Source organism: Triturus cristatus, chromosome 1_2, assembly GCF_964204655.1.
Source record: "Triturus cristatus chromosome 1_2, aTriCri1.1, whole genome shotgun sequence".
Taxonomy (NCBI): Eukaryota; Metazoa; Chordata; class Amphibia; order Caudata; family Salamandridae; genus Triturus; species Triturus cristatus.
Genome location: NC_140580.1, coordinates 136815691 through 136841443, shown reverse-complemented (window position 1 = coordinate 136841443; position 25753 = coordinate 136815691). Strand labels below are relative to the sequence as shown.

The window sequence follows — 25753 nt, the reverse complement described above, 5'->3', positions numbered from 1 at the left end:
CTGCGATATTTCGCTATGAATTTGTGACTAAGAAAAAAATATACAGTTATTAACCCACTGAAACAAATGGCAAGGACAGACATAGAGAAATACGTAAATAGGTGGTCCATTGTGCAGCTATAGTGTACAATATACATCAGGCATTTACACAATGGGAAAGCATATACTAATTTGCTTGTGGAAAGTACTGCAGTTGGGTACACATGTTTTTGGCACAACTGTAGATTTCTCTTTGAAAAAATGAGGCTCCATTATGGCCTTAATTCTCATTTCTGATCAATTAAACCTCGACGGGAAGCACTTGCATATATAAATATAGCAGGTGCCACAGGTGAAGCTCCATGTGAGTATAGTGCAAACGTTCCTAACTTCTTGGGTTGGTGAATGCAAAGACAATCCGTTTCCTCTAATATTCTACATTTAAAAAATAATCTGAAATCTTCAATATGAAGTGAATGCATCGATAATCTATAGAAGTGCAATCTGAACTTGGGTGACTGTGACAAGTGGTTTTGTTATTGATGTGCACTTGTAAGAGCAGCGTGCTTGATTCTCCCTTTTAAGTATTCAAATGCCCAAACCCCATACCACCACTCACACACACGCAGACCCATGCAGCCACTCAAACACCCACCCACAGACCCACTCACAAAGCCATTCAGACACACACACACAGCCACTGACACAACCACTCACAGACCCACCTGCAACTCACACACTGATTCACAGATCCACTCACGTTGCCACCGACACACTCACATCCACTCAGACACACACTTACAGACCCATAGAGGTGCTCACACACCCACTATCAAAGGCTACAGTTATGATTTTCTTTTTTTTTAAACCTTAGAAACTCACAGAAAACATCAAAGATTTCAGGGGCATTATATTAAGCAAATAGATTTAAAAAAACCTTATCTTCAAAATTCACAGAAAAAACTAAAGGTTACAGAAACATAATAGTTAGGCTCAGATTTCATACGTACAGAACCATAGAAATTCAGCAGTTATAGTTACCTGAGCTAACTATAACTTAAGCCCATGCAATGCACTGCTTGTGACCGCTCATATTGCATCACTCAAGACATGGTCAGTGACATCACTCATGACATCATCCACAGAATCTCACACACACACACACCCACTCACTCACTCGCCAAAATACCCACTCACATACTGTAGAAAGCTGGCTCTCCATACAGTGTACTAAAACGAAGTACACTTTGCAGAGTCTCCAGTGGGTCCCCAGTTGGTTTATAGAGGCAAAGGTAGATAATACTGATCTCTTTTGTGCTAGTGCGGGCAAGCAGTTAGGCTTATCAGAGGGTAGTGCTAAGCAATTGTTGTACTCGCAGAGGCAATAATGAGGCACACGCTCATAGAATAAATCTGAGTCCAAAGTAGAAAAAATATTTATATGTGTTTTAAAACCAATAACTTCGTTCATAGGTAAGTACAGTTTTCGATAGCAATATTCACAGGCAAACCTTCAAACATGTGCGCTTTAATGCTGAATGCAGTCCTATGGAAGTAAAAGTCAAAGATTTATAGAGGTAGGTACAGTCTGTTTTCAGGGGTTCACCATGAGCGTTCGGAGTTGTAGTGGGCCAAGGTCCAAAGTACTACCAGAAGTCCTTCGGGAACCGTCCGGTTTCCACCGGGAGCAGGGTGCAGGTGAGGCTGGTAGCTGGTGCACTACAGGCTGCATGGGGGGACTTGCGGACAAGTCTGAGGGCTCCCAAATGGGGGCTAAGGTTGCCAGGGGTCTTGGAGCATGGGGGCACAGCTGGTTTGTCGGGACCGGAGTCGGGCGAATAGGGTGCAGAAAAGGTTATGTCGGCTGGGCTGGTGCGCAAAGATGCACCTCATGGTCAGGGACAACCAGCGGGCAGGGGAAAAATCAAAACTTGCGTGCCACTCTCGAAGTAGGTCTCAGTGATGCTGATGTCCCTTGACGGCTGGTTGGTCCTGGTGCAGTGAGAATCCAGACTAGACTCTCATTGTGTTTGTTGCAGGGCATCTGGTATCCTGGGGGCTTGGTGCTGCCCGTCTCTGGTTGGTCCTGGTGTCTTCACACTCGGTGGGTGGCGAGACAGAACTGACATTCCAGAGCATGAGTGCTATCTCCTGGTCATCTGTGGTGTCTGTTGGGCTGGGGAGCTGCAAGGCGGTGGACTCGACCCTGCTTGTTGGTGCCTGCGGACTGCAGGGGAGTAGCTCCTGTACTCAAGGGAAGGTTGGTGGTTTCCAAAGTGCTGGGAAGCTACCAAAGGCTTTGGTAGTTCTCCAGCTCGAGTCAATCAGTTGCGGTTTGTGAGAGAGGGCTAAGGACGCAAGGGTTTTGGGCCACAATCCAAAGTTCTGCTGCAGTTTTCACGAGGCGATACCAAAGGGGATGATGGACGGAGCGTTTGAGCAAATCAAACACTCACCCCCAGTCAACTGATCTGGGTTTAATCCATCATCATTCTTTAGCTCATTCCACCACCCCAGTTCAGACATGGCCATATGCAAATCAGTCTGACCCTGTGCCTCATGGGAACAGTCCAGCCCGAACTGCCAAGCCGTCCATCATGCCCTCGGGTATCGCACATTTCTCACGATGCGTAGCTCTTCTTGGTCCTTCTTCTGTTGATCCGTCGAATTCTTGGGTTCAGGGGTGGCACCTAAAAACTCAATTTAAATATGTTTATGTGGAGTGACGGGTAGTAGCTAATGGGCTACCTACCTTTAGGGTGTCTAAAACCTCTATATGACTACTTCCTGTGGGAGGTGGGCATAACCCTGACCCTAGAATTTTATTTCGTCCAAAACAACATGGAGGAATCTGAAAAGTGGAGTCCACGTCAGCTGACCCGCCCTAGCGATGGTGCTGGCTGAATGTGGGCACACCTCCTAATCTTACACATTTTTTCACCTTTCTTTCTGCCAAAACGGGGGGTCCGGACAGGGGGGTGTGTGCCTCCACAATCCGGAGAGGCCCATGGTCGCGTTAACAAAGGTGGCAGGGCCTTTGTAGCTTCCTGGCCTTGAATGCCCATTTTGCTTGGAGGAGGTGTGAACACCCAGAGCAGCCTCAGTTTCTGACCTCCAAGAGCAAAGGCCTGCACCTCAGGAGTTGAGAAACTTGTCTAGGGTGGCTGGCTGGTCGAGACCAGTCAGTCAACACACTATTAGTCTGTAGGTTTTCAGGGGGCACCTCTAAGGGTGCACCTCTGGGTGCATTTCGTAATAAATCCAACACTGGCATCAGTGTGGGTTTATTAAGACAAGGTGTTTGGTCCAAGTACCTTGGGGTACAGTGAAACCATCATGCAGCTGGGGAAGTCGTAATGTCCAGTCCATGTACTTGTATGGCTTCCCTGTGCACTGGTATTACCTAATGGTGAACTTGGATATCACCGGTGCATAACCTCTCCTGCAGATATAGCCTCACATGGTTATAGTGCGCCCTGCCTTAGTGCTGTGATGCCTCCCGTGGGGGTGATTACCTATACCGCATGTAGTGCTGACAGGCATGGCACACAGGGATGTGCACCATGTCGACTCTTCAGCTTTCTGTGCACTAAAACATGCAGACTACAAAGGAAGCTTGCATGAGCTTGGTGAGGGTCCCTTAGGGTGGCACAATTTGGGGTGCAGCCCATTAGGGACCTTCTTTAGTTCCAAGGCTATGGGTACCAGGGGTACCACTTACTAGGGGCTTATATGGATCCTAAAGGAGTGCCATGGATGTTAATGTCTGCTTAGGACTTTTCAGAAGAGAGAATTTTGCGTTGTTACAAAACAAGTCCTGGGCACACGTAATAGATGAACAGTTGTTACAATAATGAAAATTATATGGTGGTCGACACCGGTAGTTCCATGAAAGCTGGTTTATGTAAGAGGTATTCGTGAAAAGAACAACGCCAGCTGACACGTGTTTCGTCAACAGGTCGGAACATTTGTTTTGCTCTCAATATCATATTTTTTGTACTCCTGTTGTACACGATATGTCACTCAAACGCGCGCGCATGCACTATTTTGTCACTTCGCCAACTCAACTCTAGCGGTTTCGCTTTCTTGTTGTAGTCATCTCGTTTGATGCTCAACATGCGTGTTTTACCCATTATGTAGACTTTTTCTCCTCTAGGGTATTTTCCCTTTCAATCTCCATTTCTGTCATGTTTTTTACTGCAGCACCGTAATATACTAGCTATTTTTTTCCCCATTTCTCCTAGAACAGTTTGTTTAGGGTTTCCACTTTTAGTTGGGTGTCGTGTTATGTCACCTCACTATTTTCACTGATGAACATCACGTACATATTTACATTGTTATTTTTCGTATTATGATTGTTACATTATATTGTTTCCAGTCCTGAAGAGTCACGGGCAGTGACCTGTTGACGAAACATGTGTCGGCTGGCGTTGTTCTTTTCACGAATACCTCTTACATAAAACAGCTTTCATGGAACTACCGGTGTCGACCTCCATATAATTTTCATTATTGTAACAACTGTTCATCTATTACGTGTGCCAAGGACTTGTTTTGTGATTTCAGTGTTTGGGCCTTTTGGCTCATAAGTCATTCAGGAATAAAATACATCCCTGCCATCACTTCACTAGGAGTTCTATTGTACCCTGTTGTACATTCCTCACTTAGCAGTAAGCTGCATATTGTCTGTACTAAAGAAAGAAAAAAAAGAAGGACCACAAAGGGGAACGAAAGACTCCTATTAAAAGAGGTGGGCCTTGAGAGTTCTATGAAGGGTCCCATGATTGGAAATCTATCAAATGTCAACAAGCAGCTTATGCCAGCTTATGTCTGTAGAATGAAATCCCACACAGACCTGCTCCATTACCTCATCAGCCTCCACGGGATCCAAGTCTCTTGCCCCTCACCAACTTAATCAGACACTCCATGCACTTCTATGTCTCTTCTGTGTTCCTGGAGAACAAGTATAGCCAAACGAAGGGAGCAAGAGGGGATGTATCAGTGGATTTAATCATAATTGCCATTAAATACCCTGTGAGCAATGCAGTGGGCATTACACTGAGTCCCCTTGGGGGGGGGGGGGGGGGTTGTTTTGTTGCAGTTAAACCCTTGGTTAGCCTCAGAAACTTGATCACATTTTCGTAGATTGAAAAGAAATATAATCGCCATATTTTGGGTCTGCTGATTAGCTCCTGTGGTAAGAGCTAGGTTACACATTGGCATAGTTAATTCTTAACAGAATCCCCACTCCCACCACTGGCACCTTTATTTGCTTGACGTAGATATCTGAATGGTAATCCACTGTGAGTTTGGAAGCCTAACTGCATTTGGTTGGTTCCAGAAGGCAATTTCTGCTGCGATTGTTATTCTTTGGCTAATTTCGATTCATCATCCATTTTAATAAAGATATTATTACATCCCCGCTGCTATGGGAAGCTAGAGCCTGTACAATTGGTGTGACGTCTGAAACTTTAGGCTATCGGCAACCTAAGTGGTGAGCTCTGCTGTTTGAGCCTAGAAACCTATTCTAGCTATCATCTGTCTCAGGAGAATTAGGCAACTTTTATTTTCTCTTGCTTTCCTGATTGCAGTTCACATACTCTGATTTCACTTATTTATAATTGATTGAAAAAGCAGAAAATGTCCAACTTTCTAATACAAAATTACTCTCTAATCCCAAAGACCCAGCTCACCATTTGAGTGGGCCAGCCTTTTACCTGTACATCGCAGTTTGATGGTCCTGTGCAGATACTTTGCCTTACACGTTTTTATTGGTTTGTTTTGCTGACCTGCTTTAATGCTATTTTTTCATTAGAAGCTGGTATTGAACATCGGGGAATGAAACGAAAGCAGCAGAAGCTGAAGATGGGACATGGAGGCACTCTGGATAGTGCTGCATCTGGAGTACTGGGTGAATTATTTTATTCTTGCAAATTTTTATGTTTGTGAATTCCTGACAAGTTTGACTTCTTTTTCACATTAAGAAGGTTTTCAAGCACGTCTGAGCAAAAGTAAATTTGCATGTGAATAAACTCTTGTGTTATGCTAAAAAGTACTTTTTGTTCAATTCTGTTTGTTCATAGCTGCACAATAATCAATGTGAAGTAACGTGCCGTTCGATTTAGTTTGTGGTTAACCTCTTCGGTGCCCGTGACGAGCTGGACTCGTCATGGGCCGCGGTGGCGCTGTGCCCATGACGAGTCAAGCTCGTCACAAACCCCGCCCGCTAATGTAACGGCCGGCACAGGGCGGGGAAAGGGGCGGGCACCGAAGGGGTTAAATTGAACAGTTCTCAATCATTCCTTATGAATTTATGGAACATTTTTCATGACGAAAATTTAGGAACCCACATCAGAGCTCCTTCCTGCGTTGACCATAATTGATCTGCTCCTACCTTTCAACTCTGAATGTTCTGAAGTATTGAAGATAGTTTAACTGATCTGTTCCTTAGAGATATCCACATGACAATCCACTAAAATCATTCCCCTTTCAAAAAAAGAAATAATGACCTTTGTGAATGTAGCAGTTTTTGTTCTTTTCACTTAAAGTGGCTGCCATCAGTCCTTGGCTTAAAACTATTTTCAGACCTTGCAGACTCCAATTTAGGAACCCACAGACACATATATGTCTGTTCATGTATAATTATTATTATTATTATTATTATTATTAGTGCTTATATAGCGCTCAACTTACCCTTGGGCATCTTGGCGCTTGCATTGGGAACCCGTCCTGGTTTTTCCCTGTGAGATAACCCGTACTGGGCATCCCCAAGGTGAAAGCCAGGCATCCCGCCGCGGGGGGGCCGTTGTGGAGATTAAGCAAGCTATTGCCCAGAGTTGCAGAGTGTGAACCCATGATTTGAGTAGGCACCGAAGTGAGAATTATCGAGTCCGTGGACACTTGGGCTCAGACCCTGCCGCGTCGGGAATTGAACCCTGGTTCCGGGTCTGACCTCTGCTTCAGGGTATGCCTTCTCTAACCAGTGAGCCACACTTCTCCACATATAATATCAGATATAGGACTGTGCATGTGGGGTCAGTGACCACTGCAAAGTCCATTGAAAATTAAGATGATGGAAGACATTCCAGCAATGGGAAAACAGAAAGAAGGAGATTTTTAAAAAATATAATCAGGAGGAATTTCTTTCCTGGTTAACTTGCATTGAAATGGGTGGCAATTTCAGGCAGGAGAAAGCTAAATGAAAGTCACTTTTGGCTTTCCAAATCTGGAATCTCCCACCTTAATCAGGTCTATTGGCAAGTATGTGATGGATTCATTTATACTCTGAAGGGCCTGAAGTTTCCAGCCCCCTACATCGCCGTGGGAACTCAAAGAGAGAAGTACAAGTTAACACAAACCATGGGGAAACCACACTTCAAAAGACACTCTCCGCTGTAAGTGTATATTAGGAGTTCTCATTCCACTGAGCATGTGATCAGACCATTTCTTCTCCGTTGTACTGCATATGGAAAATTAATGCCAGAAATTATATTGTGGCATCTCAGAAATTTTAAACATTAACAATATTAGGTAGGGCTGCTTCGGTTCCAGATGAGACACAACATTGTTCAACCCACAGTGAGATCCACCATCCAGGACATCGGAACAGTTTCTAGTATGACAGGTGGCTTGATGTGCAGAATCAAGGCCATGAAAGCCAATATTTCAAATATACAGTCACTTATTGGCAGAGCATACCAGAAACTCGGATGGTGTGTGTCAATGACCTTAAACAAAGATTTGACAAGTGCCTTCATCGCTAAATACCAGCAGGAACCCAAGAAAGTTGGAGCCATGGTTGTGATAGGCACACAAACAAAAGTACGGGGCATGTTTGAACGGCACTAGAACCAAACAGAATTATTTTTTCTTGGTAGTGAAAACTATACAACATCAGTTGAATGCAGGAAAAACCTACTGATAAATATCAACCTTATGTTGCTAAAACTAATATTAGTCAAAACAAGAAAATCTTTACTCTGCATACAAACCATGAAAGATGCATACAAACAGGGTAAAAACCAAACAATAAAATACATATATTACAAAAACATACAAAAATTATAAATTTTAAGAAGAATATCAATTCTCATAGGTTTTACTGCATAGAGAATCGTGATTTTTTTAAAGACTAGGAGGCTAGCCTTATGCCTTATCTTTTTACTTACCACTTCTGAGGAGCAACATTACAAAGAACCTCTGAAAAGAACACCAATCATCAAACAATAGAAATAGAACTCCATAGTCCCATAAAAGCCTCCAGGCTGCCATCTTCTTCCTTTTTTGTTGTATTCTTCTTAAAACAACTTTCTTCTTTTGTTCATGACCAAATCCAGTTCCTAATTCTCTGCAAAATTCCAACAAATTATTATTAAAACCTGTACTCCTCAATCGTACAAAACTACATTTGGTATTCTTGGCATCCTTCATTGTTTGTTATAAAGTGAAAAAACCCAACACCTCTAAGTGTTTATCAATTCAAGTTGTTTTTATGTCAAGACTGGATATTAGCATTATGCATGTTCAAAGTCTTTCAACACCATCTGAAACATACTTATTTGGATTGAAGTAAAATTTCCTACACACCTCTGCATTTGACCAGTCTGTTGCTTTTAAAATGTCTTTCACTGTTTGTGTAAATGTTAGTAGCCATAGCACCCCTAATCGAGCGTGCTGCATATTGAGTTAAATTCGCACACTCCTCCTTCCTCGCGGTCCTCACCAATCTGGCTATTGTTGCTGTCGAGACACTCCTGAATGGTCTCGCATATGAAATCAACAACTAATCCACTCCATCGCTCCTATTCTCCATAACTCTAGATTCCTACTCTTCAAGACTCCTAACTATACGGAACTTAGGACAAGCATCCAACCTTGGATAAAAGAACAGACTCTGACATAGTCAGAACTCCTTGTGGTTGATAAAATCGCCCACTAATATCTAGAGCTCTAATATCTGAGACCCTCTTAAATGAAAGCCAGATACTTATTTCCTGCCCGCCTCCGATAATTAGAAAAACAACTCTATATTCCAAACAGAATGATATCGTGCCTTAGGAGGTCTCTTCAACCATATTCCTTTCATCACTCTGCAAACTAAAGGACCCTTGCCAATTGACAAAATCCTGTACCAAAGAGTAACCAGTTTCAAAAGCTGATCTGTAGCAATTTATCATTCTGTATGAAAAGCCTTTCTGAAATAAGTCTGCTAAAAAATCGCTACCATTACCTCATCAGCCTCCACGGGATCTTATATCTCTTCTGTGTTCCTGGAGCCCAAGACTCCTTGAGCAATTCTGAAGCTGCTCCTAAAAGATCTGTGAATCTTTGTGATTTCCTGATATTTCCAGACTAATAGGTTGAGCGAACCCATCTCTACCAGCGGATGCTGTTTTCCTTCTTCTCTTTTCAGTAACCCTTTGCAAGCTCTCATTAAATATGGGATCTCTATCACCAGCTCTGTCATTGATGAGACCCACCCTTGAAGTCTAAAAAGGAGTTACTAACACTACCTAACAAACCTGCCTTCCCACCTGAATCAACAGTCTTTGAATTAAAGCAAATTTAGAGAACACATAACCCCTCATCTCCTTCCAATCTTGTGTGAACGCATTTACTGCCATGGCCTCTCAGTCTGGTTTCTAACTGATATAATCCTTTAACTGATGAGCAACCCTGGCAGCAAACAGACCTACCTCAAACGGTCCCAGACAAACCTGAAGCTTCTGGAAAATTCCCTCTTCTAGCTTCTAATCGCTGTAATCTAGTATATTCCTTGAATTCCTGTCTGCTACTGCATTTTGTTTCCCTGTTAAGCACTCGGCCTGCAAGCCAATTTTGTGTTCCAAACAAAATCCCCATATTTTCTTCACTACATTCGACTAGTTCTTTGATCTGCTGCCTCCCAATTTGTTTCTATAAGTTACTGCTGTAACATTGTCCATTTTCAAGAGGCCCGAAGCTCCCTTGACCTGTGATCTCAAACTCTGCAATGCAGTTTCCTGCCTTCATCTCTAAACAGTTTATATGCTCCTTCCGTTCCTTCATACTCCAAACACCACCTATCTCCTGTTCTGAACACATTGCACCTCATCCATAATTGCTTGCATCTGCCTCCAAAACAAACTCTAGCTTTTTTCCCAAAATTGCTCGACCATTCCAGGCCTCCAAATTCTCCAACTACCATACCAATTCCTCTCTTGCCTTTTCTGACTTAACCACATAATCCCAATACCATAATCCTTTTGCAAGACCTGAAGTCTTCAAATGTTGTAATACTATGCAATGTAAAGGCCCCAGGAACACTGCTTGAATCGATGACGACAAAAGACCCATCACCCGGGCCAAATCCCTCAACATTTTCTTCTTTCTTCAGAACTGATGTTACTTCGGTCTTATTTTCTTGATTTTTCTTTTCTGGTAATAAAAACTACATTTTCACTGTGTCCACCTCAGAGCCTAAAAACTCCAAACTCTGAGTTGAAACCAAAACTGATGTCTCTAGATTTATCACAGAACCTAAGGACTCCAATAACTCCTTCACCGTAATCATCTGAGAACCTAAAATAGTTGCACTCTGATTCATAACCAGTATAACCGAATAATCGAATTCCTCTCTCACTCAAAAAACCTACTACTGGTCTCATCACCTTTTCTAAAAACACCATGGAGCTGATGATAACCTGAATGGTAAACAGAGAAATTGGTATAACTGACCTTTCCATCTGAATTGCAAATACTGCTGACTTTCTACATCTATGTGAATTGTAAAGTAAGCATCCTTTAGATCCATCTTTTTTTTTTTTTTTTTTTTTTTTTGTGTGTCCTCATTTGCCTGCCCCACAAACTTCTAGGAAAGACGCCACTCCCCTTTGATGTCGTCTGAGAAAAATAGAAAAAACTGGCTACTATTCCAACCCAAACCCAGACGACATACAAACGTCAGCCGGGGGGGGGGGGGGGGGGGGGGGAGACGTTCTCCAAGTTAGTAATGTGGTAGGAAGGGGAAAAGAAATAAACGAGAGCTCACAGCCCCTCAGTACTCCAACTTAGAATCGGAAAGGTTTTTAAGGAAACCACCAAGACCCCTGGAGTATAATGGCATAATCATCGGACCCGGGGGAATGGTTTAGATCCATCTTAACCAACCAATTTGACTCCTGTAACACATCTCTCAATAGATGTACTTACTCTATTTTGAAATGTGTGCATGTCACATAAAAATTAAAATCCTGTAAATGTATCATGGGCCTCCAACCCTTGTCTTTCTTTTCCACAAGAAAAAGTGTGCTTACAAACCCAATCTGTTAGTTGTTTGTTGTCATAACTGCACCTTTCTCTAGCATGAATTCTATTTCCTTCACTTCCTCCAAATCGTTGGTGAAACTAAGTTTTCTTGGTTCCTGCAACTGTTGAGGTTCTAAATTGATCTCTATTTGGTAACGTTAAACAGCATCAAGCACCCAAGAATCATTTGTAATCTCTCTCCAATTCTCTATATAAAATCTCAACTTTCCTCCCACCTTTTAATGGATAAAACAAGAAGTAATCCTCATACTACCCTGTTTCTGCAGCGGGTACCATGTCCTCAACCCCTTCTTGGTCTTGTTCTTGACCCTTTTCCTTTTTGAGTGTAAAATCCTTTACTGTGGGTCCTTCTGATCCAAGGGCCTTATAGAAACTACGGCCAGGAGGTTACCCTCTCCTCTTAGCCCTGCTATAAAAACGATTTGCACCTCCAAATTGTTTACGCATTGAATGCTGTGCTTTGTTCAAAGTCGTAAGGTCTGAACATACTTCCCTATGGACTTAATCATTTCTTCTCTGAACAGTAAACAAAAATAGCTCCCTCACTTGGCTCCTTTTTAGCCAACACCCCCAACTTAGGATTTATTCGCAGGAGGACAGCCTTGCACCTTCCTGTAATCAAGCCTGCATTAGCATTTTCTAAAAAAAGATCTCTCATTGGCACCAACCTCTCAATAAATTGATGTCCAAATCTGTACCCTTTAGATATGCCTCATCAATCATATCGAACAAGCTTGCTAGATGTCCCAAGATATCTAAAAGTTTGCCCTTCCACTGCTTGTATGACCTTTCCAACCCTTTCCTAGGATCTCTATGTAATTTAAACTGATACGTGAATATCTCTGGATCCAAATTAGGAGTCATAGATTCTGTCTCACCAATAACTGGGCGTGAACATTCTGCCCTCATAATGCTCATTTTCTTATTTTTCCAAAGGTCTCCTGATCCAATTCTTAATATACTCTTCCGCATGACTCAATGGCCACCAATCTGATCCTCCGCAGGCATTTCCTGCCCATCCGAAGTGTTGCTCTGGACACCAACCCTTAGTCTTTGTGAGACACTTAGAATTCCTCTTCCGTCAGTTTCCTCTTTATGGAGCATTTACCTCCTGGGCTCCTGTATGCTATTTCGTCCCCTTCAGAGATACAGTAATATTCATCATCTTCATCACAAAGACCTCTTTTCCATCGTTCATTACAGATCTTACTGTCTCTTGTAGAAAATGTTTAATCTGTTGTGTAAATAACTTTATCATCTCATCTGGGCTAGCCTCACTAGTGCTTTCTGTTCAGCCATAGCTTGGCTACTCTTAATCAATCTTAATCACTGCAATATTGTTAAAAATTACCCTTTGCTCGTTTTAAGAACTCCTTGTATCATCCAAAACTACTCCACAAAATCTTTACAAGTCCTCCAACTTTGTGAATACTGTCCTTTTACTATAAATGGCAAAATGTGTTTCATAGCAGTGCCATTTCATTGAGAAACAAATGCCTCAGTTGTTGAAAAAACAGGCCCAAATTTCTTACTACACAAACACGTCTAACGCATAATGCACCCAATTCCAAATGGCGCTGAGGTCTTCAGTTATTCTTCTGAAATAGCACATGATACGCGACTGCTCGCTTACTTCAAAAAGTCTGCCGTCATTTATCGGCTAGCTGCGTGCATCAGCTCGCCACTTTCCTCAAACTTTGAAGCAGCGCGTGGCAATCAGTAAGCGCAGTTGTCTTGATATTGGCTATTTGTGAGCAATTCACATAATTACAAATTCCTTTAAAACTCTACCTAAAAAAGATTTTACCTTTGCTATTTTTAATCCAATGTCGATCCCAGTGTGCCTGGAAAACTGTAACATTAATATTTAAATGTTGAATGGTGTAGATAATCAGTGTAGCAACAATCATTCAACAAACCCACAAATTGGATCAATTCTTGTTAAATAACCATATTCGCTCCTCGTAAACATTTAAAAAAAATACTTATCTGCTCAGAAGCAGCAAACAAAATAGGGATAAGATGGCGGACAGCAGGCTTTTATGAGACTATCGAGCTCTAATTCTATTGTTTGATGTTTAGTATTCTATTCAGATGCTCTTTGAAGTGTTGCTTCTCAGAAGTGGTGAATAGAAGGATAACGCAAAATGGTAGCCTCCTGTCTTGGCATAAAATCACCTAATGTTTCAGTCATCAAAAATGTTGAATAAATTTGACAGTTGAAAAGCATAGGAGTCATGTGGGAAGTTCTTGGTGAAAGCGGGTCCATGGTATCTAAAATTATATTTATATAGGTAATAAAACCTTCTCCTCGGGTCCTTTTATAAAAACGAAAAACCAGGAAAAATGTATTATTGATTGTCCTGGACAATTATCACAAACATGAGGTAAATCTTTCTTCTACAGGCCCTTCTCCAGAAAAGCCAGTAAAACATGTGCACTATTGAGCCTAAATCATGTTAAAAGAAATTTGTGATGCACGCTAGTTACACTAGTAAGACACAGTTTAATATTGCGAAATTGAAATTTACTGGCCTCTAGTAAAATCCTGGCTTCGCTACATTTTTCCAATAATAATAACCATTTCCCAACATTTTTCAAACAAAGATTGCCTGAATCAGGTATAGTAAAAACTTCCAGTTTTCCAATCCACTCAAGCCCCTCTTTTACTCACTTAAGCCAGTGGATTCTGTGCTCATGCTCCAGGGCTAGACAATCTGAAATGATCCAGTGGTTGAAGATTGTTTCTTTCTTTGACAGATGGAAAGCCAGAGGACTAATTAGAGAAGCTTAATATAATGCTCCAGATGAATGAATGAATGAATGAATGAATGAATGAATACCTTCTTATATAGCGCATGGCTACCCTAGAGCATCCCAGCGCTGTCAAGACCAAGGACACTATCAATAGATAACTAATCCCTAGCCCAATATGACAAATAATAGTATAAATGTTTTTGGTTAACATAGGAAGGAATTCACTAGTGATTGTAGGCCGAAATATCCGTCCAATAAATAAATGCATTTGCTTTTATAGATTACTGTTATCCCTTTAGTAGTTTTGAGCACAATTTGCTAGAAAATCAAAAAAACTGCTTTAGTCTATCATTCAAACTGATGAGCTCTAGCCCATTGGAGTTGGTCCCATGTATGTGCAGAATCCATGGAAACTCCGAAATACTGAAATGTTTTTACTTTTTGTACAGGGGTACCATGGACAAAATAATACTTTAACAGACCATGGGCCACAGACCATCACAAAAGATTTAGTAAGATTTGTCTGCAAGTCCAACTCTTGGATAAACGGTACAAATGAGCCTAAAACATTTCTAACGCATTTGCCATACGTGCCATCAGCACGACTGTCCGCACAAAGAAATATTGAAACCAGGCGTTAACCTATCTGGGGTATATCCTGATACCATCGATCTCTGAACTGGAGGAAAAAGCCAAATGAAAGAAACTCTGCTGAAGCATGGACTTGAGTAACTGAGATAGAGAGATGATCCTGTTAGGAACAGGGTTTTAACATGTACAAGGGAGTACCTGAGTCCCAGAAGGACAGGACAAAAGCTTAACACAGGACCAGGTTGGAGCAGGCTGTGATCTGAATACTGCATATTTTATGTTATGTTATATAGACTTATAAAGCGCACTGTTACCCAAGGGTGTCCTGGCGCTGCACACTGTTTACCTGAAAGAGAATGCCCCCCAAGAATTTACCAGATATTAGATTGAAAACAGCCATGTCTTCAAGTTTTTTCTGAAGGTTAGGAGTTCCGTAGCTGACCTTAAATAAAACGGAAGCTCATTCCAGGCGGTGGTGGCTTTGAGCACAATGCTCTTTCCGCCCCAGCTGGCCTTTTTTACCCTGGGAACTGCTACCCGTTTGGCTTCCAATGAGCGCAGTGATCTCCCTTGGACGTACCATTGGATATGTTCTCCTAGATCTTTAGGTCCTGTTCCATGTAGGGCTTTGGAAACCGTGCAGAGAGCCTTAAATTGGGCTCGTTTTTTGATTGGGAGCCAATGAAGGTCAGTAAGGCCTTTTCTAATTGATACCGACCTAGGAGTGCCTGTGAGCAGCCTAGCTGCCGCGTTCTGAACCATCTGGAGACTGTTAAGATGTTTATTATTAATCGTCAAATACAGACTGTTGCAATAATCCAAACGGGATAAGATTAATGCAGACAACCGATCGAAAACTTTCTTCCTCAAGGAGCGGTTTGATTTTTTTTCAATGTCCTTAGGATGAAGAAGCATGTTGATACCACTCTGCTAACCTGGTCACCAAACGAGAGGGTATTATCCAAGGTCACACCTAAGTTTTTTACTGTGCGGGCGGGTTCTGGCAGGAGGCCCATCTCCCTGGGCCACCATGCCGGGGTCCAGAGGTTAGGATTATTCCCGAAGATTATCACCTCAGTCTTGCCTGAGTTGAGCTTCAGGCAATTAGCTGACATCCAGCCTGTAATGGCCACCATACAGTCCTGGCAACTGGTGGCCACACCCTCTTCTTTCCCTCTCTGTAGAGACAGCACAATCTGGGTGTCATCCGCATAAGAGGTAATAAGTAGGCCGAAGGAACGTAAAAGGGCAGCCAGAGGTTTTACATAAATATTAAAAAGGGTGGGGCTAAGGGAAGATCCCTGAGGGACTCCACAGGGAAGGGCAAATGGTCTAGATCTTTCCCCATCCAGGTCCACCGTTTGTGTTCTGTCTGTCGATAAGCGTGCCAGTAGTACTTCATGGTGAACAGTATCGAAGGCCGCTGACAAGTCCAGCATGATAAGAATAGCTGACCCACCCTGGTCGACAGCCTCACGTATCTCTTCCGTAACTTTTATCAGAGCTGACTCCGTGCTGTGTCCAGCACGGAACCCATATTGGGAATGATCCAGAATGTTATTGTTTTCAAGGAACAGGCTTAACTGCTTGTTCATGGCCTTTTCCAAGATCTTGGCTGGTAAGGGGAGGCGAGAGATAGGCCTGTAATTGTTGGGATCGCTGGGCTCTAGGTTATTTTTTTTTAGGAGAGGTAGGATAGAGGCAGTTTTCCAAGATACCGGATAATGCCCTGTTCCCAATATCCGATTGAGTAAAGGGGTAAGGGAGTTGGTAATGATTACCGGAGACATCTTTACTATAGTGGCCGGACAAGGGTCTTTCGGGGAACCAGATCTGCAGCCCATGAGCAGATTAGGGACCTCCATGTTGGTCAGAGGGATGAAAGTATCAAAAATGGGGACAGGGTGGGTTGTTGTGGTCAGAGGACCTCTAGCATTAGTTGCTCTAGTTTGGTTGTTAAAGGAGGAGAAGATGGTATCTACTTTGTTTAGAAAGAAAGTGGCGAGCGAATTACAAAACTCAGCATTGCCATGCACAATGGGCTTGGAGGGAGTCATGAGCAAGGTTACTGTTTTTAACAGTTCTTTTGCTGAGGATTTAGCTCCGGCGATTTTTTTCAGAGAAGTAGGCTGTTTTTTCCTCCTGCAGGGTTTTTTTTATAGGCTGTAAGGCTATTTCGGTAGTGTCCCCTGTCGATTAAATTGTACCCCTTTCTCCATAAGCGCTCCAACTTCTTACACTCTGATTTGAGTTTTTGCAAATTATGTGAAAAACAGGGGGCCGAGGGGAGCAATCGTCTGGGGAGCACCATTTGACCGGGGCCAGTTTAAGGAAAGCTGCCTTAATCCAGTCCTCATATGTTGCAGTTGCTTCCTCTATGTTCGAGGAAAGATGAGGGACTGAATCTGTCAAGGTTGTATCCAGATTAGATGGATTTATGTTTTTCCAGGACCGGATGGCTATTTTTCCCTTGGGTTTAGCATCAGACAGTATGGTGGTGGTGGTGGAAGAGGAGTTTGAAAAAATAATGGCTGCATGATCAGTCCAAGGTAGTGGCAGGATATCTAGGATGGAAAGTGTAATATGGGTAATGCCTGCAAAAGACTAAACTCGCAGCACATTTATAGTGCAATAAACAATGGGAAGGCACTCTGAAAGTAGAAAGCAAAAAAATAGACTAACTATCAATAATTGTAGTTTGTATGCTCCCTGCTAATTATGTTTTCAACTAAAGAAATTACAATAAAGAGCTGTGATAATCCTGGAGCCTTCGGAGACACTCTGCTCCTACCCCACGCCACCACCAATTGCTCTTAGAACTCCTCCTGTTTGTTCTGTAATGCAGAGTTAAGGAGAGGCCTGGGTGCGGGTTCTTAAGGCACATTGTGGATTTTTGTACCACTGCCAATTGCTTTCCTAGCCCTGAACCATCTTTAGCACCTTTTAAGGAGCTCAGAGACAAATAAACTCTGTTAGATGTGGCCTTCATGATGTGCGCTGAAGGAGAATCGAGCAATTAGTTTTCAATATAGAATAACTATCACCAAAGATGCGTCTGCTGTCTGTGACAAATTGCACGTCAGCCAGGTATTTTGAAACCAGAGGTCCATTACCGTAAAGAAGAACAGAAGAAGAGTGAGAGAGAGAGAGGGTGGTGGTGTAGACCATATACTCCTGGACATAATTGCTCCCACTCACCTGCAAAATACCCTATCACTTGACTGCATGCACAAGAAATTTGTTCTAAATGAGCCCAAAAGTGAGGTAGCACATTGGGGTAAAAACTAAAGAGACTATTACCAAAGGCAAGCTGGGGAAAGTGGGGTCATCCTGGAATATTGACAAAAAAGTGAACCAGTAGATTGGTGTGTCTCTTAAGATGAGAAGCTACATTTAGGTATGTGTAAGGGATATTTATTACTGGAAGGTGTGGCGCAGCGGCCAGGGTGCCTTACTCCAGACCACGGGGTTCACGGTTCGATCCCCGGCGGCAGGATAGCCCAGCACCATGTGACTCTGGGCAATAGCTCGCTTAATCTTCCTGATGGCCCCCAGCGCCGGGACACTTCTCCGGAGGTAGCTGTGCGCTTTACAAATGCTGGTATTTCATTACTGCATTAGAGGCAACGTCCAATTTTAAATTATTCATTTACTGATTTCAAATTATCCTCTAATCTTACTGCTCCTGAAATTACTTAACAAACCATGGGTTCTAGGCACTGAATGGAAAATGACATACTTCTCTTCTTGTCTGTTGCATTACCAAAGTCTGGGGATTACAAAGCCACAGAACTAAATTTGCTGATTGTGGACGAAAGCTGAGGGTTTATGAAATCGATCACATTGCAAATCACTCTCTCATTGGCTCGCAACCTTTAAAACATACTAAGGAAGAAATCCCATCCCGGAAATCAAGGGCCCTTACATCAGACACCTGGTTCAAAAAACATTAGACAGAACAGTACTAACAACTGTGCCCAAAAGCATGTGAAGGTGCTCAGTGTCATCAGTTGAGTACAAGCTTGAGGGATTTACAGTATATATCTATTTTGTTTTTACTTAGGATTGGGTTAATGTGGTTTCTTTGTTCGAAATAGAGTTGGAAAGAAGCTCTTCTGTGTCATTTCTGGTGAGGGACAAATAGTTCTCCTTTTCTGAGGTTCATCTGTATTACGAGATCTGGATCTAATCAAGAGCTTGGAGAGGGCTGCCAGGGTGAGTTTGATGTTGTTGGACATGGACTCTATTTCTTTTCATTTTAGAGAACCCGCGGGGGAATGGTATGATAGAAATCTACCCAAGCTATTCCATTGCAGCCCGCATACAACTTGTGACTACAAAACAAATAGTCCAGCTTACTTTAGAACTCTTGGGAAGGTGCGTAGAAAGAGTATTTTAGATTCACCAGGTTACCCTTCTTTCTGGCATCTAAATATATAGCTGATCCACAATATCTGCAAATTCCAGGGGGGATTTACTCTGAGGCCTACGTCTCTTGGGAATCTATTCTTTAAAGCTGAAAGTTGTAGTTTCCTGCTCAAATAATTTGGACCCTTAGGTGCGGCAGCATCAGCTGCAATAATTTGGGACGAAAGGACATGTCATCTACATTTGGAGCATAAATATTAATTTATTTATTGCATTTCTAAAGTGCATTATACCAAAATGCATCAAAGCGCCAAACTGGAGGAAGAGACAGACTGGAAGAAGTGAGAGCCTGCTACAAAACATCACCCATGGCCAAATCCACCAACAAGTTTTGATTTGCCTGTGGAACTTCAAATAGGAGCTCTGACTCCTAATATGTTCAGGCAGGGAGTTCCATAGCCTTCCAGCTGCTGTCGTGAAGGCGTCCCTCCACCCCACAACCTGGTCTGTTTGCATCTTGAAACCACTACCTTGTAGAGTCCTGCGGATCTCGGCACTCTCCTGGGAGCATACCACTTTATGGTTGTCCTAAGATAACTGATCCCCTCAAATATAGGGCCTTATGCGACAAGCATAATACATTAAAGGACAACCGTTTCTTAATTTGTAACCAATGAAGGGATCTCATACCTTTTCTGACTGAGATGTATTTAGGTATTCCCAGGACTAGCTGTGCGGCCACATTCTGGATGACTTGGAGCTTGTTTAGAGAAAGTTGATTAATGTTTAGATACAGGGCATTACAGTATTCAATGCATAAAATGATGAGAGCAATGACCACTGCAACTCTGAGCTCCTTTTTTAAAATAATGTTTTTAAAACTTTATTTACCAGTTTCAAATATAAACAGAATGTTATTACCAGCTCGAATTCAATAACATTTGCAGCATTACACTTTATACAACCTTTGCGCCAGTAAGACATTATACGATGCTCCACATGACTTCACACTTTTTGATTAACAGTGATTCTCTCTCATAATGCCATCACCTGACCAACTACATCCCCAACTGCCTCCATTTGTACCACCATTAAATCACATTGCGGACAACAGGAGCGCACTCAATTGGTGTTTTCAAGTGATATTCTCGGAGATCAGCGTCCCATGAGTCAGCCAATACCCGCAGGAACCAACCCGCTATTTGACCGTGCATTAGGCTGTGATTGTGTTGTGGCTGTGTATTGTTTAAAAGGGCCCCATATATCCCATGGACGAGACTTACTGGGTAGTGTGGAAGCATATAAATCATATAAATCATAGTTGAGGTTGCAGTATGCCAGGCTGTGTAGCCAGTCCTTGCACTTCAACACCTCCTTCCGTCCCCATTTTAGTGCAACCTCCCTTTTTGCTAGTAGCAGCCCCAGTGCTGTGAACTTCCGGACTGATTTGGGTATGTTGTTTACATATCACTGTACCTGGGTGCCCCCCAATACATTGTACAGGGATTGCAAAGAATACAGTCTACAGCAGCCAAACTGGCCCTTGGGAGAAAGCGTGACTCATCTGTAACGCTGGCATTAAGGGACCTCCATTGGCTTACTGTTAAAGACAGAATCATGTTTAAGTCGCTGGTCACAGTCTATAAAGCCCTACACAACACTGGCCCGGTACCTCTGCGCGATCGATTCGCCTGGTACGAACCAAAAAGACTCCTCCGGTCCACTAGCCAAAGCTTGGCAGCTGTCGCCAGAGTAAAACTTACCAAGATGGGAGGCAGGGCTTTCAGCACGGCGGCAGCCCGCCTCTGGAATCAGATCCCCCAAGAGCTGCGCCAGGCAAAAACTCTTGTGGGCTTCAGGAAAGATCTCAAGACATGGTTGTTTCGCCAGGAGTAGGTGGCCTCGATCCTGACAACTGGCTATTCGTTCTGCGTGCTTCTTGTCATCATAGTCTCTCAGCGCCAGGATACCCGTAGGGTGGCAGACGCGCTTTACAAAAACGTATACAATATCCCAATAAGGCTATGGCCGGAGCAGGATCGATGTCAAAACCAATCATGTCCCCCCAATGTGTGAAATATGTCAGTCCAGAAACTGCCAATCTTAGGGCAGGTCCAAGCCAGGTGCGCAAAGTCTGCATGTGGGGCCTTGCATTTGAGGCTGTCCGGGTCTATTTTGTGTGACATCTCGGTTGTGATGTAAATTTGTCGTAGGAACTTGAAGTGATAAGCTTGTGCCTGGTGTTCAAGGACACCTCTTTCATTTGCAAGCAGCCCACTGATCATCAGTCATAAGGTGACCCAGGTCTGCCTCCCATGCAGCCCGTAACTTGGTGTCGTGAACTGGGACTATCTCTACGCAGGTCTTGTATAGTTTAGAAACCAAATGTTCCCCTGTGCTACTGTCTAGTACTATGGAAAGGGGGGACAGTGGGTCAGGTTCGACTGGAAAGCTGGAAACCCTAGCTTTTAAAGCCGCCCGTAGGCGGACAATCAGAAACCTGTCCATAAATGAAGCCTCTTGAAACTTGACTCCGTCAGAGACTGAGAAGACCTGGCCCTCAATGTAAAAATTGCCTATTTGTGTCACTTCCAATTTAGTTAGCGTGCGTTGCACTATTCTTTCCCCAGTTATCGGTATCCATCGGATGTTCGGAAGCGGTAGGCTTGGGGAATACATACTCCTGAGCAATTTTTGCCAGGCCCAACTGGTGGTGGACACCGTCTGGATGTATAGGGGATTGCGTGGGTAGTCCTGCGGCAACACCATGCTCAAGGAGTCCGGGAGGACTAGATCTGCTTCAGGTCTCAAATAGGGGATTCTGGCATCAGGATGGTACCAGGAGTGAGCATAACCGCACTGCGCGATCAAATAATATAACTGAAGGTTTGGCACTCCCAATCCACCCCTATGGTATGGGAGGGTCATGACCTCCCAACGAACCCTAGGGAGCCTGCCAAGTCAGCCGAATAAGGTGGGTATTGATGGTTTTAAAAAAGCAGTTCGTGAGAGGGATAGGTATGTTATTAAATAAATGCAAGAATTTTGGCAGTACGATCATCTTAATTAGTGCCACGCGCCCAGCAATCGAGAGTGGAAGCCGGAGCCACGTATCCACTTGTTGCTCCAAGTTGTGTATTGCTGTGCCACAGTTCAGTAATAGAATCTCAGTAGTGTTTAAGTGTATATGTATCCACAAGTATTTGACAGTCAGAGCATCAGGCGAGTGGGTATTCACATTCCCATCTGACTGTGCCAGTGGTAAGCGGGAATATCACGGACTTATGCCAGTTTATTCCAAGGCCTGTAAAACTGCCAAACCGAACTATCTCTCTAATCAAGGGGGCCAAGTTGGTTTGAGACAACCCTGACATACAGTATTACGTAGACTGCGTATAGTGACACCAATAATGGCCCAGTATTAAACTGGAGCCCTCTTTAGAGGTGACGTTCCTGAAAATGCCTGATGAGGGGGTCTATTGCCAGTATGAAAAGCAGTGGGGATGAGGGAAGCCCTGCCTTGTGCCTCGAAAGTGTGAAGGAGTGGAAAGTGCCCCGTTTAGGCGCAGTCGAGCGGTGGGGGCCGAGTATAGCAATGCGGTAAGGTTGATAAACCCAAAGGGCATACCTAACCTGCGCATGACCGTTCAGATGAATGGCCATTCCAGTGAATCAAATGCTTTCTCTGTGTCTAATAGCACTGCAGCTGCCGGAGTAACCGGGTTGATTCGGTGGAGGACCGCAAAGAGAGTGCGTAGGTTTAGGGAGGTAGATCTATGGGGGACAAATCCCGACTGGACCGGGGAAATTATTTTATCCAGCAACAGGGCAAGGCGCACTGAAATTGTTTTCGCCAAAATTTTATATTCAAAATTTAACAGTCATAGCAGTCGATATGATCCACATTGTAAGGGGTCCTTGCCGGGCTTGGGCAATAGAACGATCACCACTTCCCTCAGGGTCGGTGGAAGCTGATTCCGCTCCAAGGATCATGGTAGACCTCCAGGAGCTTGGGGGCTAGGATATCTTTGTATCGTTTATAAAAATCGCCCGTGAAGCCATCCAGGCCAGGGGCAGAGGCCCCGTTTAATGCTTCAATTGCATCTGTTATTTCATCCTTTGAAAATGGCTCGGCCAGGAAGTCTTGCTTATATTTGTCCATATATACCATCACAATCTCTTCAAAATATTCCTCCCGCGACTCAGGGGAATGCACAAGCTTGGAGGTATAAAGCTCTTCATAATACCCTAAGAAGGTGTCTCGAATATCAGCTGTATCCGTCAGAGTAGGCCCTAAGTCAGTATTGATGGCTGTGATGTACTACTTAGAATATGGAGGTCGCAGTAGTTGAGCTAGCGTACGCCCCGGCCTCTCGCCTTCCCCGTATTTGCATGCCACCACATATTTGCTGAGGAAGTGAGTTTCCCTTTCCGCCGCTTCCCGGAAGTCAAGTAATAACGCCAAGCGACGCCTTTCCCAATCAGCGGAATCTGGGGAATCTAACATGGTAATTTCTAAAGTGGTCAGCTGCTTCTCTATGGTGGCTAAAGTATTTTTTCAAGCCCCTCAATACACCTGCATGTTTTGATATGGCCACTCCCCTGATGTATGCCTTGAAGGCCTCCCAGAGAGTCGCCCACGTGTCCACTGACCCTGTGTTCAAATCAAAGTATTCTTCAATTGCCTCCCTAATTTCGTTGTCAAATAGGTCATCATTCAACGCCCTGCTCGGTAATCGCCATTGATGATCATGTCCCTCCGGTCTGGGAATGCGAAGTTTCAACAGCATGGGTGCGTGTTCAGAATAGGTGCGGGGTAGAATCGCAATTGTGTTTTGCCATGTGTTCGGGATCGGGGCGAACAGCCAGAAATCTAGTCTGGTCCAAGTGTTGTGTTGAGATGAGTAGTGAGTGTAACCCGGGTTCACCGGATTCCGAACCCTCCAGACGTCAGAGAGGTGAAATGTCTCGCACATATCCAGCAATACCTTACGGGCCCGGGGTTTGGGATCAGCCGCTCTAGAGGAGCAGTCTATGGTGCGATCTAATAGATTAAAATCTCCACCAAGTATCACACTACTGGTACTCGTACGTAAAATATGGTCATCAAGCCCCTGGAAAAATTCAGAGCTGTCAACATTAGGGGCGTAAACACATACAAGAGTAACAATATGACCCATCAGTTTACCCACTACAATAACGTAACGCCCGTCTTGATCAGTGTGGCAGTCAGATAGGGAAAATGGTAGTCTTTTAGGGATTAAGATCGCCGTGCCGCGGGCATAAGTGCTGTAATTGCAAAAAAAATGGTGTGCACCCCAGCCAGCCACAAACCGTGTGGATTCAGACTTTGGTAAATGTGTCTCCTGCAAGAAGGCGATGTCCACATTGTGCCGTTGCAAGTAATGGGTCGGGTGTTTGCATTTTTTGGGATTGTTAAGCCCCCTAATGTTCCAGGTAATGAGGGACTGAGTCAAATGAGCAGCTAAGTCAGGGACAGACGTCCTTTGTTTTTTCGTGTGGTGAACCCATGAGTGCGAAGCGTGCAAGGAGTGTCTACAGACATGCATTGGTTAGAGCTGGTAAAGAAATAACAACCAACAATTCGGAAATTTCCTCTCCCCCCCCCCCCCCCCCCCCCACACCCCTTCCGAACCTCGCGCACCAGTACGCAAGGAAAACACCCAAATAAATAATAGGCTGATGCATCCTGAAAACACCCCATTTGGGAAAACAGGGACAATGACTGATGCATTTGAGTCTGAGAGTTCAACAATGTACTATGCACCTAGGGGGGAAGCAACGCTCCAATGGCGCCAGCATAGCATAAACAATATGGGAGAAACATAGCACTGCTGTCTTAATTATCATACTAACACAGATATTGCATATTATCAATTTTTTGTTTGACGTGAGATCAGAGATCTCGCCCAGGCGGAGCAAGTGTCATTCACGAGAGAAGAGTTCAACACTAGCAACAGATCTGCTATGGGGAGGGGAAGAGTCAGTACCAACATCACGTCGCAGACTATCCGGCCTTTGTAGGACTTGCAAAAGGCTTGAGCCTCCGTGGGATTTTCGAAAATGCGGAGTCTCCTGTTGACATCAACCCGCAGACGTGCCGGGTACAGCATGCCGTATCTGATGCCCAAATTCCGTAGCAATGCTTTGACACCAGCGAACTTGCGGCGGGCCTCCTGGACGATAAGTGTAAAATCCAGGAAAAAAGACACAGCCGATCCCTGCCATGAGATCGCGCCGCGCTCCCTAGCCAAGCGCAGTGCCGTGGCCCTGTCCCGAAAGTTCATTTTGCGAGCGATGATCGGGCGCGGCGGGAGTCCAGGATTAGGACATGGGTCCAGCGATCGATGCGGCCATTCAACAACGAAACCCGGGGTGAACTCCTCCTTTCCAAAAATGTCCACCATCAACAATTTCACAAATGTGTCCATTCTGCCTGTGTTTGTCGACTCCGGGACCCCAATTATGCGAAGGTTATTGCGGCGACTACGCGCTTCCAAATCTTTGTTTTTAATGGCAATGTCTTTTAAGATTTTTTCTGCTCGTTCCAATTGTTTCGTCGTTTGAGCAGCGCCATCTTCAAAATCCGAAATGCGACCTTCTGCTGTGTCTAACCACCGATCGTGAATGTCTGTTTTGGCCCCAAGGGAATCCAAGCGCTTATCAAGCGTGTCAAATCTGCTGTCAATTGACGTAAATCCAGCCCTGAGTTCTGCCAGTAAATCTGGGTGGG

The 25753-nt window shown here is 43.8% G+C and overlaps 1 protein-coding gene across 1 annotated transcript in view; it reads left to right on the top strand.

Annotated features, from left to right (window-relative positions):
• Positions 1-25753, top strand: part of TRUB1 (TruB pseudouridine synthase family member 1) — a 250782-nt gene that overhangs the window by 47158 nt on the left and 177871 nt on the right. The window contains exon 2 of the mRNA XM_085603278.1: positions 5792-5887. Coding sequence (XP_085459404.1) covers positions 5792-5887 — 96 coding nt within the window. The remainder of the gene's footprint in view (positions 1-5791; positions 5888-25753) is intronic.